Source organism: Hoplias malabaricus, chromosome 4 (assembly GCF_029633855.1).
Source record: "Hoplias malabaricus isolate fHopMal1 chromosome 4, fHopMal1.hap1, whole genome shotgun sequence".
Classification (NCBI taxonomy): domain Eukaryota; kingdom Metazoa; phylum Chordata; class Actinopteri; order Characiformes; family Erythrinidae; genus Hoplias; species Hoplias malabaricus.
The window spans coordinates 49,750,507-49,765,454 of NC_089803.1; the positions used below are offsets into that span (position 1 = coordinate 49,750,507).

At 37.4% G+C, this 14,948-nt stretch overlaps 1 protein-coding gene across 1 annotated transcript; it reads right to left on the bottom strand.

Annotated features, from left to right (window-relative positions):
- Positions 1 to 934: 934 nt before the first annotated feature.
- Positions 935 to 13,671, bottom strand: pthlha (parathyroid hormone-like hormone a). The gene is made up of 4 exons (XM_066669354.1): positions 13,554 to 13,671; positions 12,945 to 13,066; positions 2,684 to 3,215; positions 935 to 1,654 (listed from the first exon to the last, which is right to left on the bottom strand). The coding sequence occupies exons 2-3, from the start codon at positions 13,049 to 13,051 to the stop codon at positions 2,711 to 2,713; spliced, it is 612 nt and encodes a 203-aa protein (XP_066525451.1). The 5' UTR covers positions 13,052 to 13,066; positions 13,554 to 13,671; the 3' UTR covers positions 935 to 1,654; positions 2,684 to 2,710.
- Between the last annotated feature and the right edge of the window lie 1,277 nt (positions 13,672 to 14,948).

Below are 14,948 nucleotides of genomic sequence, written 5' to 3' on the forward strand. Positions count from 1 at the left end.
TTCGGGGGGCCTAAAGAACTTTTATAACAGGTATGATGACACCATTGGTTTTAGACACATTTGATGTACATTAACTCTATCTTGTGTAGAAGGAATACATTTCATTTATAAAACTCATTTTATATCTTTGTATATATTTAGTGTATAATAAATGTGAACCAACACACAATTTCATATACTTGGAGTGTTTGACTTCATCCTGGCAAAAGGCAGAAATCAAAATATCATCAGCAACAGAGCTATTGTTGATGTTCCAGGCCAATAAGGAATTCTCATTATAGGGCCATAGAACACATAACATTTCATCACTTTCTTACATACACTCACATCTCTGATGATGAGAGGGGCCTGAATCAAAATGATTTATGAAAGTACTGTATGTGGTAATTTGGAATAATGTGCATTTCCATCACTCAAACACCATCAAGCAACAAGCAACAAGCAACATCAATACAAGATGCTGATGGAATGTCTCCCACCTTATTCCTCGTTTCTTAACCCAGTTAAGGAGATCTAGAGTTGGAAGGTTTAGGATTGCCAGCTACATACTCCTTGAAGGCAGCATATGGGGCCATCAAAGCAGATGCCTGCAGAGGCTGGCTATATCTTACATGACATGATCTGCCCACAAACTGCAGAACTAACAATAAAATCATGAATGTGAATACTGTTCAGTGTCTTGCTGTTTTTTTTTTTTGCTCATGTCCTATTTTGTGGTGCAGTTTGTACTAAATGTTGTGCATTTTGTTAGTACAATGCTGTTTTGTTTACATTGTTGTGCAAATGTGAATGATGATTTTACTTATGTGACTGAGAAAAAGTTATTTAAATCCACTTCAACTGTCAGTGTTTAAATGTGGCAAATTGGTGTATGGTTTGAAATTGACATACATGCACATACACACAGAGAAGGAAAGGCAATGCAGGGTGACTATCAGCTGTCAGTCTTTTAATCTATTCGATACAGAATTGTTCACTCAGTGCAAGTGCCAAAAAACAAGATTTCAGTCTGTACTGTGTGCGAACAACACATCTAGTCTTGGGCAGGCAGGGAAGGAAACCATTTACATAGTTTTCTTAGAACTAAATTTGTGGATGACACAAAGACCACCCAAGTCAGCAGCAAAAGAATCAGAAAAAACAAAGAATAAACATTAAACATAAAGAAAATGGATACAAAAGCAAGCAAACAAACAAATAAACAAAGTGGGCTTAAACATGAGGGAAGTATTGTTGTTTTCTTCATTCAGAGAACCTCAAAATAAATCATTTAACATTACTTGTATACAGATTTATAGTTATATATCTAAAGTGCATTATAGTACAAAAATATAGGTCAGCAGCACCTTGTTTCCTTTACAAAATAAATACACCATTCAAACAAAATAAATTACTGCAAATCTGACACTGATAATTGGCAGAGTCCTAACAAAATACTATATATAGGAAAAGAAAAGCAAAGTATTCACCACGATCATCTGGAGCCCCACAGATCACTGAATATTGTTTTATCATTTTAATTTATTACTCATCACTAGCCTGTTGAATATTTACAAACAATAAATATTTTTCTAACATTTTCCAAACAATCACTATTACAGTGAATACTGCAACATGAGCATTTAGGTGTCCATTTGACAATGTCCTTATCAATCTGAAAATCAAAGGAAAATACAAAGGAGGTTAGTTTCAGACAATGTGTTGCTTATTATTTATTTATTTATAACATCATATGTAACAGAGCTCAGTATTACAAATAATATAAATAAACATTAATGGTTCATGGTGTATATATATATGTGTGTGTGTTTATAGCATCCAGGGTTTGTATATTGTCGTTATCCAAAGAAAACCATCTCCATTTTAACTTTCAATGGTAGTTGAGAAGGTTTTATCCAAGTAATTTTGTAGCATTTCTATTGGTCCATTTATCATGAACTATTCACACAATTTAAAGGACAGCTGTTGTGTTCAAATAATACAGTAAACAAAAACAACCAAACAAAAAAAATCAATAAATATAGAGATTATTATATATATATATATATATATTATTCTGGACAGTGATATGTATTCACATTTATAGAACAGAAAACAAACCCATCAACAACACAACCTTATGCTATCCCTGACCATAATCCCTTTATCAAATAGCTTGCAGTTCCTCCATGCAGAAGCATGGAAAAAAAGGACTATTGGAGATAATAGGGATAAGATCTTGAGGAAACCCCAAAAGCAATCATTCATTCATCAAATCAAATGTATTGATATAGCGCCTTTTACAACTGACGTTGTCACAAAGCAGCTTCACAGAATTAGTATCAGAACAGAACATTTAAATTTAAGCCCAGTGCGAGCAAGCCAAAGGCTAGTTTTCATTCATTCATTCATTCGTTTCATTCATTCATTCATTGTCTGTAACCGCTTATTCATTTTTTCTGTGGTAGGTGACTGCACCCACGCAATTATTAAAGGCTTTGGGGTTTAACCTCTTAAATAGCTGGCTTATTATTCAGTATTGACTCGAAATTGTCCAGAAACAACTATTAAACTCATTTTTATTTCAACACTTCAACATTAAAGATCAAGAGGGCCATTTTTGGCAATGTGTTGCTTTGTGGAATCAGCAAAAGTTTGCGTATAAGCATGTAATCAAATGTAGAAGCAGTAGTAGTTTACTTACCGTTGTCAGGGGCAGTGTAACAGTGTATTAGTGCATGGTTCCTCGCAGGCCTGTACGCGAACGGCACTCTCGGCGATTACCACTGCCCAGCTCATCCACAAGCGCCCAGCTCAGCGAGCGGGTTCTTCGCTTCCTCTTCTCCCCTTCTCTCCTCTTCCCTGCACGCCCTTTCTTCTTCTTCTTCCCACCCACTTTAATTGCACTGTCTTTGTAAGGCTGCGACTTGTTGGTTTCCTGTGGCAGGTTGGTGCCCTCCTCATCATCCGGTGTGAGGCTGACTGGAAGGTTTTTAGTGCCACCAGGTGGCTTTGATTGGGCAATGTCTGGACTCATGCTGATGCCAACGCCCAGGGAAACACCCATACTCACGGTCCCTCCTCCACCACTACTGACTCCACCCCTTTGCTGCACCTCACGGAGCTCTGCAGTGTGGACTTCGTGCAGAAGATCTTGTAGCCACATACGCCTCTTGAAGTCTTGCAGTGTTCGACCTTTGTCATGCATTAGCTGGGCATGGGTTACTGATCGTTTCCTAAGTCAAGGGGAAAAAACATTTGACAAGTCAGTCAATGCAGTGCTGACTGTGATTCTAATATATATATAAATATATGAATGGCGATATATATAGAATGAATGGCGATATATATAGAATGACCGCTGATATATATAGAATGAAATCTGATATATATATATAGAATGAAAGCTGATATATACAGAATGAATGGCAATATATATAGAATGAAAGCTGATATATACAGAATGAATGGCAATATATATAGAATGAAAGCTGATATATATAGAATAAACGGCGATATATATAGAATGAAAGCTGATATATATAGAATGAATTGCGATATATATAGAATGAACGCTGATATATATAGAATGAATGGCGATATATATAGAATGAAAGCTGATATATACAGAATGAAAGCTGATATATACAGAATGAATGGCAATATATATAGAATGAAAGCTGATATATATAGAATGAACGGCGGTATATATAGAATGAACGCTGATATATATAGAATGAAAGCTGATATATATAGAATGAATGGCGATATATATAGAATGAAAGCTGATATATATAGAATGAAAGCTGATATATACAGAATGAATGGCTATATATAGAATGAAAGCTAATATATATAGAATGAATGGCGATATATATAGAATGAACGGCGATATATATAGAATGAATGCTGATATATATAGAATGAATGGTGATATATATAGAATGAACGCTGAAATATATAGAATGAAAGCTGATATATATATAGAATGAACGGCGATATATATAGAATGAATGGCGATATATATAGAATGAAATCTGATATATATAGAATAAACAGCGATATATATAGAAAGAAAGCTGATATATATATATATATATATATATATATATATATATATATATATATATATATAGAATGAATGGCGATATATATAGAATGAACGCTGATATATATAGAATGAAAGCTGATATATATAGAATGAATGGCGATATATATAGAATGAAAGCTGATATATATAGAATGAAAGCTGATATATACAGAATGAATGGCTATATATAGAATGAAAGCTAATATATATAGAATGAATGGCGATATATATAGAATGAATGGCGGTATATATAGAATGAACGCTGATATATATAGAATGAAAGCTGATATATATAGAATGAATGGCGATATATATAGAATGAAAGCTGATATATATAGAATGAAAGCTGATATATACAGAATGAATGGCTATATATAGAATGAAAGCTAATATATATAGAATGAATGGCGATATATATAGAATGAATGGCGATATATATAGAAAGAAAGCTGATATATATAGAATGAATGGTGATATATATAGAATGAACGCTGAAATATATAGAATGAAAGCTGATATATATATAGAATGAACGGCGATATATATAGAATGAATGGCGATATATATAGAATGAAATCTGATATATATAGAATAAACAGCGATATATATAGAAAGAAAGCTGATATATATATATATATATATATATATATATATATATATATATATATATATATATATATATATATATATATATATATATATATATAGAATGAATGGCGATATATATAGAATGAACGCTGATATATATAGAATGAAATCTGATATATATAGAATAAACGGCGATATATATAGAATGAACGCTGATATATATAGAATGAAATCTGATATATATAGAATGAAATCTGATATATATAGAATGAACGGCGATATATATAGAATGAAATCTGATATATATAGAATAAACGGCGATATATATAGAATGAAAGCTGATATATATAGAATGAAAGTTGATATATATAGAATAAACAGAGATATATACAGAATGAAAGCTGATATATATAGAATGAAAGTTGATATATATAGAATAAATGGTGATATATATAGAATGAAAGCTGATATATATAGAATGAACGCTGATATATATAGAATGAATGGTGACATATATAGAATGAAAGCTGATATATATATAGAATGAAAGCTGATATATATAGAATTAAAAGTTGATATTTATAGAATGAACGCTGATATACATAGAATGAATGCTGATATATATAGAATGAACGCTGATATATATAGAATGAATGGTGATATATATATAGAATGAACGCTGATATATATATATATATATATATATATAGAATGAAAGCTGATATATATATATATAGATTGAAAGCTGATATATATAGAATGACAATATACAGGGGTTGGACAATGAAACTGAAACACCTGATTTTAGACCACAATAATTTATTAGTATGGTGTAGGGCCTCCTTTTGCGGCCAATACAGCAACAATTCTTCTTGAGAATGACATATACAAGTCCTGCACAGTGGTCAGAGGGATTTTAAGCCATTCGTCTTGCAGGATAGTGGCCAGGTCACTACGTGATGCTGGTGGAGGAAAACGTTTCCTGACTCACTCCTCCAAAACACCCCAAAGTGGCTCAATAATATTTAGATCTGGTGACTGTGCAGGCCATGGGAGATGTTCCACTTCACTTTCATGTTCATCAAACCAATCTTTCACCAGTCTTGCTGTGTGTATTGGTGCATTGTCATCCTGATACATGGCACCACCTTCAGGATACAATATTTAAACCATTGGATGCACATGGTCCTCCAGAATGGTTCGGTAGTCCTTGGCAGTGACGCGCCCATCTAGCACAAGTATTGGGCCAAGGGAATGCCATGATATGGCAGCCCAAATCATCACTGATCCACCCCCATGCTTCACTCTGGGCATGCAACAGTCTGGTGGTACGCTTCTTTGGGGCTTCTCCACACCGTAACTCTCCCGGGTGTGGGGTAAACAGTAAAGGTGGATTCATCAGAGAACAATACATGTTTCACATTGTCCACAGCTCATGATTTGCGCTCCATGCACCATTGAAACCAACGTTTGGCATTGGCATGAGTGACCAAAGGTTTGGCTATAGCAACCCTGCGGAGCTCCCGACGGACAGTTCTGGTGGAAACAGGAGAGTTGAGGTGCACATTTAATTCTGCCGTGATTTGGGCAGCCACGGTTTTATGTTTTTTAGATACAATACGGGTTAGCACCCGAACATCCCTTTCAGACAGTGTTCATTCTATATATATCAGCTTTTATTCTATATATATCGCCGTTCATTCATTCATTATCTGTAACCGCTTATCCAGTTCAGGGTTGCGGTGGGTCCAGAACCTGGAATCATTGGGCGCAAGGGAATACACCCTGGAGGGAGTGGCAGTTCTTCACAAGGCAACACACACACACACACACACACACACACACACACACCCCTACGGACACTTTTGAGTAACCAATCCACCTACCAACGTGTGTTTTTGGACTGTGGGAGGAAACCGGAGCACCCGGAGGAAACCCACGCAGACACGGGGAGAACACACCTCACAGAATCGAATCCACAACCTCCAGGTCCCTGGAGCTGTGTGACTGCGACACTACCTGCGACACTACCTGCTGCGCCACCGTGCCGCCTTAGAGAAAGGGGAGACGTGGTTTGCATAACATTTGGGAATAGATTTTCATAATGATAAATCCATTCTTAAAGCACATTACTCCTGTTTATAGCTGAGGGGTTTATGCAAATAATATGTGAATTTCATAATTATAAGGTCTTAACCACATGGGTTTTTACTTATTATGTTAGTTAAGTATGTCTCAGTTGCTCAGTTAGACTAGCACTAATCTAATCTCTGTGTGCTGTGAAAAACCAAATGCATATGCGAGGAATCTTGGTAGCTGAATTATAGATAAGATGCATTTTACAAGTCTAAAATTGGGCTAAAGTGTGTCTCACAACACATTCTGAAGTACTTTTACAATGAGATTTAAATATGTTATATTCTCCTTGGTGCATTTACTTCAGCATTTTTATGAAGATAATCTCTGTCTGGATATCGCATATAATAATTATACTCTAGTCATATGAAATACCCAGGTGTATACAAGGTCACTAATGCTCACCACTGAATCAGTATAGTGCATTTAGCCAAGATCCATGCCAAAAATTTCCTTCTACATCTTTCAAAACAGCTGGCTTTGTGAAACCAACTCCTGGGCCAAGGGCTTGCTCATTCTGTATATCCCCAAAAGACTCAAACGTTCCAGATTCCTGCATCTAACCAAAATAAAACTGCAAGTAATGGTATGAAATACCTTAAAAAATCACTGGGAAAGGGCATGACTTGGCAGTGCTCAGAAATGTTTTAATTGTTTTTATACACACTTCCATCATCGACTCTGTGTTTTAAACATTGTGTATCAGAAATGTCTTAAGGTGTATTTTTCTGTACAGCAAAAGCCAAAAATTTGCACTTTTTTGGAAGAAAGATTATTAACATTTTGACAGACAGCCAAAATTTATTTAGCAATAACTGTAATTAATGGTGCCCTTGTATACAAATGAACATAATTCAGAGGTCAGAGTACCTTTTGACAACTGACAGCTTCTACAGTCGAAAAAGCCCTCTGCTATCGTATGCAGTATTGGATACAAAGCACACAGTCCAAGTGTCTTGAAACAATTACACATATCACAGAGCTGGTGCTTTAAATGTGCCAAAGTAAAGAATAATTCATTGCTATTTCAAAATATTCACTGTTGCACTTCTTGAGAGAGCGGTGGTGGGTCTAAGACCCACTTTCTGAAGCTGCTGAGTAGGAAAGGAACACATGTTTTTGGGCGACCAGCAGGTGTCAGTAAAGTATATTCATGAATAGGTTGGTCACATCAGGACAAGGTTTCGACTGTTGTTAAAATCCTTTTTTCAAAAATGGATCAGGTCTATAAACTTTATATGTGTGAATTCATGAATGTCTTCTATAGGATGGCATAAGCATATCACACAGCTACACAGATGTCCACCAGCAAACCATCAATCAAACTTTGTGTCAGCACCTATCTCTGCACGTTGCTCCAAATATTCACAGCACACAAACAAAATATGCAAATTGCAGCTTTCTGTAGGTTCCGTACACTCCTAAAATATATTTATGAATGCATGGACCCTAGACAGAGCAATGCCATAGAAGAGCCACTTTTTGTTCAGTGTAAAACCATGTTTGTTTAAGTAGTGTGTGTGTTTGTGTGTGTGTGTGTGTGTGTGTGTGTGTGTGGGTGTGTGTGTGTGTGTGTGTGAAGGTTTAAAAATCCATCACTCCATCTTAAGGTTATTTACCCCTTTAAACATATTAGAAAAACTGTTCTTTATGAAACTAAAGTGATACTTCTATGGCATCACTCAGAGAAACTTTTGTAGCACCTTTGATTTTAAGAGTGTACTGTTAAGGACATGTTTTAATCAATTATGTACTATGCTTTGTACTCATATCAGCCCACTCTTAGCTGAGCAGGTAGGTGCTAGCAATGTTTGTCTGGTCCATAAAACGCAGAATCTGTAAATGAAGCCCTGGAATTTGCAAAACTGAACCCACTGCCATTTTTCCATTCTGTTAAACTGTGAAAGAATTTCCTAGCCAGGAGCTTGGAGATGAGTTTTTCTTTCTTTGGAAAATCCATTTATTTCCTTCCTGCATATCTTAAATAATGTTTTGTATCCTGGCCTGACATGTGCTCACTGGAGAACAAGCTCCTTACTTCAGTCACTCTTCATTATTTTCACCATATATTCTGAGAGATTTATGTACTAGAAATGGCCCTGAGAATGCAAATTCTTTTCATAAAAGCCAAAAGTTAGTTACACTGTATACACAGATAAGCTGACAGACAAGCATAAAATGACAAGGCAAAGGTAAAAACACTGGAGTATTTTTTTTTATGAAGCACACAAAAGAAGTCTTTGTTCTGGACCTGAAATTAAAGTGAACCCTCAGCACAAGGCTCAGGGAACACTGTACTAAACAGCAAATAGAAAATACACAACCAAAGGTCAGATTCAATAATTCATTGTCTGAAACAACTTATCCAGTTCAGGGTTGCTGTGGGTCCGAATCCTACCTGGAATCACTGGGTGCAAGGTAGGAACATACCCTGGAAGGGGCGCCAGTCCTTCACAGGACGACACACACTCACACATTCACTCACTCTCTCACACCTACAGACACTTTAGAGTCGCCAATCCACCTACCAATGTCTGTTTTTGGACCGTGGGAGGAAACCGGAGCACCCCGGAGGAAACCTATGCAGACACAGGGAGGACACACCACACTCCTCACAGACAGTCACCCGGAGGAAACCCACGCATACACGGGGAGAACACAACACACTCCTCACAGACAGTCACCCGGAGGAAACCCACGCAGACACGGGGAGAACACACCACACTCCTCACAGACAGTCACCCAGAGGAAACCCACGCAGACACGGGGAGAACACACCACACCCCTCACAGACAATCACCTGGAGGAAACCCACGCAGACACAGGAAGAACACACCACACTCCTCACAGACAGTCACCCCGAGGAAACCCACACAAACACAGGGAGAACACACCACACTCCTCACAGACAGACACCCGGAGGAAACAAACACAGACATGGGGAGAACACACCACACTCCTCACAGACAGTCACCCGGAGGAAACCCAGCAGACACGGGGAGAACACACCACACCCCTCACAGACAATCACATGGAGGAAACCCACACAGACACAGGGAGAACACACCACACTCCTCACAGACAGTCACCCGGAGGAAACCCACGCAGACACAGGAAGAACACACCACACTCCTCACAGACAGTCACCCCGAGGAAACCCACACAGACACAGAGAGAACACACCACACTCCTCACAGACAGTCACCATATTTCTTTTATGTTTTGCATATTGAAATGTATATGATATTTGTTGAAATATTTTGCATGGTATAGTAATGGTAAAGGGAGTTATGAATGAGGGATAGTACTCGGTCAGGTCTGGAAATTCCAGCACCAGTTTGGGTACTTCAGAGAACATGGACTACAACTGAATCAAAGTTCTGCTGTGCACAGTTCACATAGCAGGACTGAAAATACATATGAGTGAAGTAATTCACAAAGTAAAGGCCTCAGCAAAAGAGGAATAAGGTTCCTCTAAAATGAGAGACTAAGCCAATCTTACAAAATGAGTGAGTGTGGGAGAGTGGATGAGAGAGAGAGAGAAAGGATCTTTTAAAATGAAAGACCAAGGCCAATTGTCCCAAATGAATTAGAGAGAAGGAATTAACAAAATGTTGTGACATAGTATAAAGTAAATACACCATGTCAGCTATTGTAGTGTGCATGTGAGAAATGGATTATTGTTTCGAAACTGTATTGAGGATCCACATGGGATTACATTCTGAGCCATATTTTATTCTTCATTTACATCTATATTTTATTTTCCTCTGTGCTAATGCAAAACATATTTAACACACCTCATTGTTTTTTTAATTGATTTCAACGCACATGAATCATGTAAGTTTGAAGGAAAGTATCAAAGTATCAGATAATTCCTTATAAGGATATATTTAAAAAAATGTATTTACAGAAAATTATGTTTGTATTTGCATCGGTGAACAGCAACCATTAAAGAATGTTTCTCAAATATGAATTCTTTTTATTACTTTTTTTATCTTTATACATTTTTATTTAAATGTGTGCAAATCCTTCACCTCAAACTTTTGAGAATCAATAATTTATTTATTTTTTTATTTTTTATTTTTTTAATGGCACTTCCTTATTGATACTATGTAAATATATCAGAGCGAGATGGGAAAGAGCAAAAGACAAGTCAGGTCAGTATATGACTGAACTATCTGAAGGTGTGAAGATGCTGATTTAAAAGGCAAGTTGGCAGTGAAAGTGCCCCCTCTCTGACCTCTATCACAATGCATGTGTTTTTCAGAAAAATCTTTCTGAATAATGTGTTTGATCTGTGTTGGCTAACCTAGGCTCTGAGCCACTTAAACTCTGGTAGGAGGAATTCATGGCAGATGTCAACTCCATGGCATTAGTTTGTTATAAATGGTGAGCGCTCCTTTGAAAATTTGTGAGCTGATATTTAGATAAAAGTATTGAGTGGATACTGCTGAAAGGAGCTTTATTGTTTGGATCTAGTTGACTCTAATATAATACTTTAATTTCCTCTGTGCACGTGAAAGTCCAGTCTGTTAAAAATATTATTACCAGGAAAAAAGGCCAAAACATTTGGCTTAACAGATTTCTTTAGACAGAATTGTTTAATGTAGAGATATTTACTGGATAGATGTACTTCTCCGGGCAATAGCTGTAGTTAGATATAGCAATAACTCTTTGTTTAATATTTCCAATAAAGAAAGACTGCTTAGTGTGGGTGGAAGAGTTCATGCTTCATGCAGTACTAAAGCTCTAATGTCAGTTGTCAAATGACACATAACAGCCCATGGTGACACACATCAATAAACAGCGCAACCAATGATCAGCCCAATAAGCACATCCAAAAAATCCAACAACCAGGCTCCACACTCCACCCCATCAAACAAACATATTTTGAAGTCTGTTGTATGGGAGTTAAGACCACACACACAAACACAGACATATGAATCAGCCCCTGCATCAACACTACGGGTCCTACAGATCTTCCCTGTAGATTTCACTATAATTTAACCTCAAACACACAGTTGATTTAAATAGGAGCTTACGGCTGCTTTGACCCTACAACAACACATGTTTTTACTCCTTCATACAGAGTCCATCCATATTTTCCAAGCATGCATCCAGCCTTTTTTTGGGTGAGAATCTACCTATAATCTGTGAATATAATTTCTGTCAAAATAAAACACTGAAACACTCAAGTTTCCATTTTTATAGTTAAATAGTTTTCTTATGACAGTGATAATATGCTATTTATATGAGCATTCATAATAATGAATATTATATTCATATTGTTTCATACAAACTCTCTCTCTCTCTCTCTCTCTCTCTCTCTCTCTCTCTATTACACACAACATTTCTTACACAATACACAAGTCACAACAAGCACATGCATTCACATACCCTCACTCTGTTTCTCACCAGCTCACTATCTTTTTATTTAATGCCTGTTGGAAAGATCATCTGTCACTGGCAAGGCTGATGAGTCCACAAACATTGGGGGAGATTAGCTTTCCAAAGGGAATGGCTCATTAGAAACTTGTTTTGCATCTTGGGCCCTGCTCAGGGGTACATAGAACTTGAAAGCCGGTTTGCTTGGTTAGGCATATTATAGTCAGCAGGAGAACCCTTTTAAGTTGGGCTGCTGCCTAGCCCAACATCAGCACTCCCTCTCATTTCTATTGCTATTTTACTCTTCACCTCTGGGGCTCTCTGTAAACCCTTTCACACTTCTATCAAAGTGTGGACCTCTTCAAACACAGAGAGAGGACTGTAGGAAAAACAGCAGGCAATGGACAGTTGCCACAGTGAAAAATTAGACTCAGGATCTCAAGCTGAGATGAGGCTGATCTAATCAGGGGTGGGCATGGGTGGTGGGGGTTAGGGGTAAGCATGCCTTCCCTCCAAAGCAAACACACAGGTGGGTACTAACTATCGACATATGAACTTATTTTCCTTCTATGTTACCACCAATCTACACAGCTACACAGCTTTTATCCCCTACCACACAGCATATATATATATATATATATATATATATATATAGTGTATGTGTGTGTGTGTGTGTGTGTGTGCGTTTAACTGAATTCCAGTTACACATACAAACTGAATATCTCATTAATTATTTAAGAAAAAATGACAAAAAGTATGGACTTACATCCTGTTGCTTATGGCATCAATGGGCCCGCCAAAGTGTGGCACAGGAGAACACAATAAAAAGACAGCCAAGCACCAGTGCTGCACCAGCCGCCTTGAGCACAACATCCTTATGTTCAGTGTCTACAAATATATAAGACACATCAAAGGAGATATGAACAAATAGCATTTTCTTATTCATGATTTATAAAACAGGTAGAAAAAATACAGCTTCTGCCACCATTATTCTTCATTTGCTCTGTGTAAACATATAATAGAACCCTTTATTTTCACCATTAAATAAATTATTGCCCTACCCCCCTCAACCCCCCCCCCCATGCTACTTTCTGAGAAGAGGAGTCGGTGAGTTCAGACTGAAAGACTGCAGTACTCATTTAACTCAAACCAGTTCAGCATGTTTTAGAAAGAAAAAGAAAAAAAATATCCAGCAAGTCCTCTGAGTCATGACAAAACTTAATAAAAACAATTCAGCTGGTGAAACCTAACAACTCAGATGAGTGGAGGACGAAAACTCGGTGAGAGAGAAAGAGTGTGTGTGTGTGTGTGAGGGAGAGAGAGAGAGAGAGAGAGAAAGAGAGAGAGAGAGAGAGAAAGAGAGAGAGAAACTTACTCTCCCCAGAGCGATGTCTGTTTCTCACAGCCTCTGTACACCTTTGTCCTTTTAAGCTTTCTCAAATGTCCAGGCTTAACAAAGTCCAGACAAATGGACAAGCAGCTCTGTGGTCAATCCAGATGTGATGTACCCTTTCTTCTTTTGCAAGGAAAGATCTCAGCAAATTTGGACCCAAATCAGCTTTCCAACAGGGGCAGCGTCTTCAAACCACAAAAAAGCTTTTTTTCTCCTTGTCTTATCTTCAAAAAGATCTCTTTAGACTATTGTGGATCAACTACACCAAACTGAAGGAATCTGGAGGCACCGATTTGCAAGGTAAATCATTGTGTATGTGTGTGTGCTCCAGGTGGTCTCACAAAGGCAGTCTCTCTAGCTCTGCTGCTGGAGGCTGTGCTCCAGCTTGTTATAGATGAGGCTGTGTGACCAGCCAGCACAGTGATGGGAAAAGTTTCAGCAACAACTGTCTGCGCACATTGGGAGTGAATGAGGGAGGGGAATGAAGGGAGGAGGGGTGGAAAAGCAGAGAGGAAGAGTGGGAGGGGAGGATATGACTTGGGGAGCCCTCACAAAAACTCCAAGTTAGTGTGATTGTTTGCATGTTTCTGTGGGTTTGAAAGGCCACATGTGGCAAGAAGGTGGCACCCAAGGAACATTTCAACTCCTAGGGGATATATACTCTGTGCCATAATTGACTAATTATGTAAATGTCTTTTTTTGAACCCATTATTTTCACACAAATAGGAACTGAGTACACTAGGTGCAAAATTTAGCCCTTGGAACCTCAAATACATACTGGAAGGAAATGCACAACATTCTTTACACACCAAGGAGGCAATTTTGTACTAGTGATAAACTGCGCTTGGATACTAGAGCCCCAGGCTTAGAAACACACCAAAGCTCATTAGAGGGAAACACAGTGTTGTGGGGCTATAGTTCTTTATATACATTTAGGAGATTAATTAAATATACATCAATTATACGATTTTTATAAGTTTGAGTAATTTTTATTAATTTTACAAATGCCATTTCTGATAAAATTGGGAACTTGTAAAAAACAAAACAAAACAAAAAACTAGGCTGACAAATGTGCTTGTAATTTGTAAATTGTGAATTACTTACAGGTGGGTGCATCATGATTGTATAGAAAAGGAGCTTTGACCAAATATTCGGTTTTGGTAACCAGTGTTGAGCAGCTCCAAAAATGTAAAAAGTGTAATTAAGAGGAAAGTGGTGTACACAAAATAATAAATGTGTTGTCCCATTTTTTTTCTTTGTGTTGCAAGCAACTAATTATACATTTATTTACATTTACAAAATACTAGGGTGACCAGATCTGAGATGGTGAAAAAGAGGACACGGGGGGGATGGGGATGGGGAGGGTTGAACTCTCGC

Excerpts from the sequence above, each read along its gene's own strand:
- pthlha (XM_066669354.1), bottom strand. The coding sequence starts at position 13,051 with ATGTTGTGCTCAAGGCGGCTGGTGCAGCACTGGTGCTTGGCTGTCTTT. Across the intron at positions 3,216-12,944 it reads GATGCCATAAGCAACAGGAT|GAAACGATCAGTAACCCATG; the intron begins GTAAGTCCATAC and ends CCCTTGACTTAG.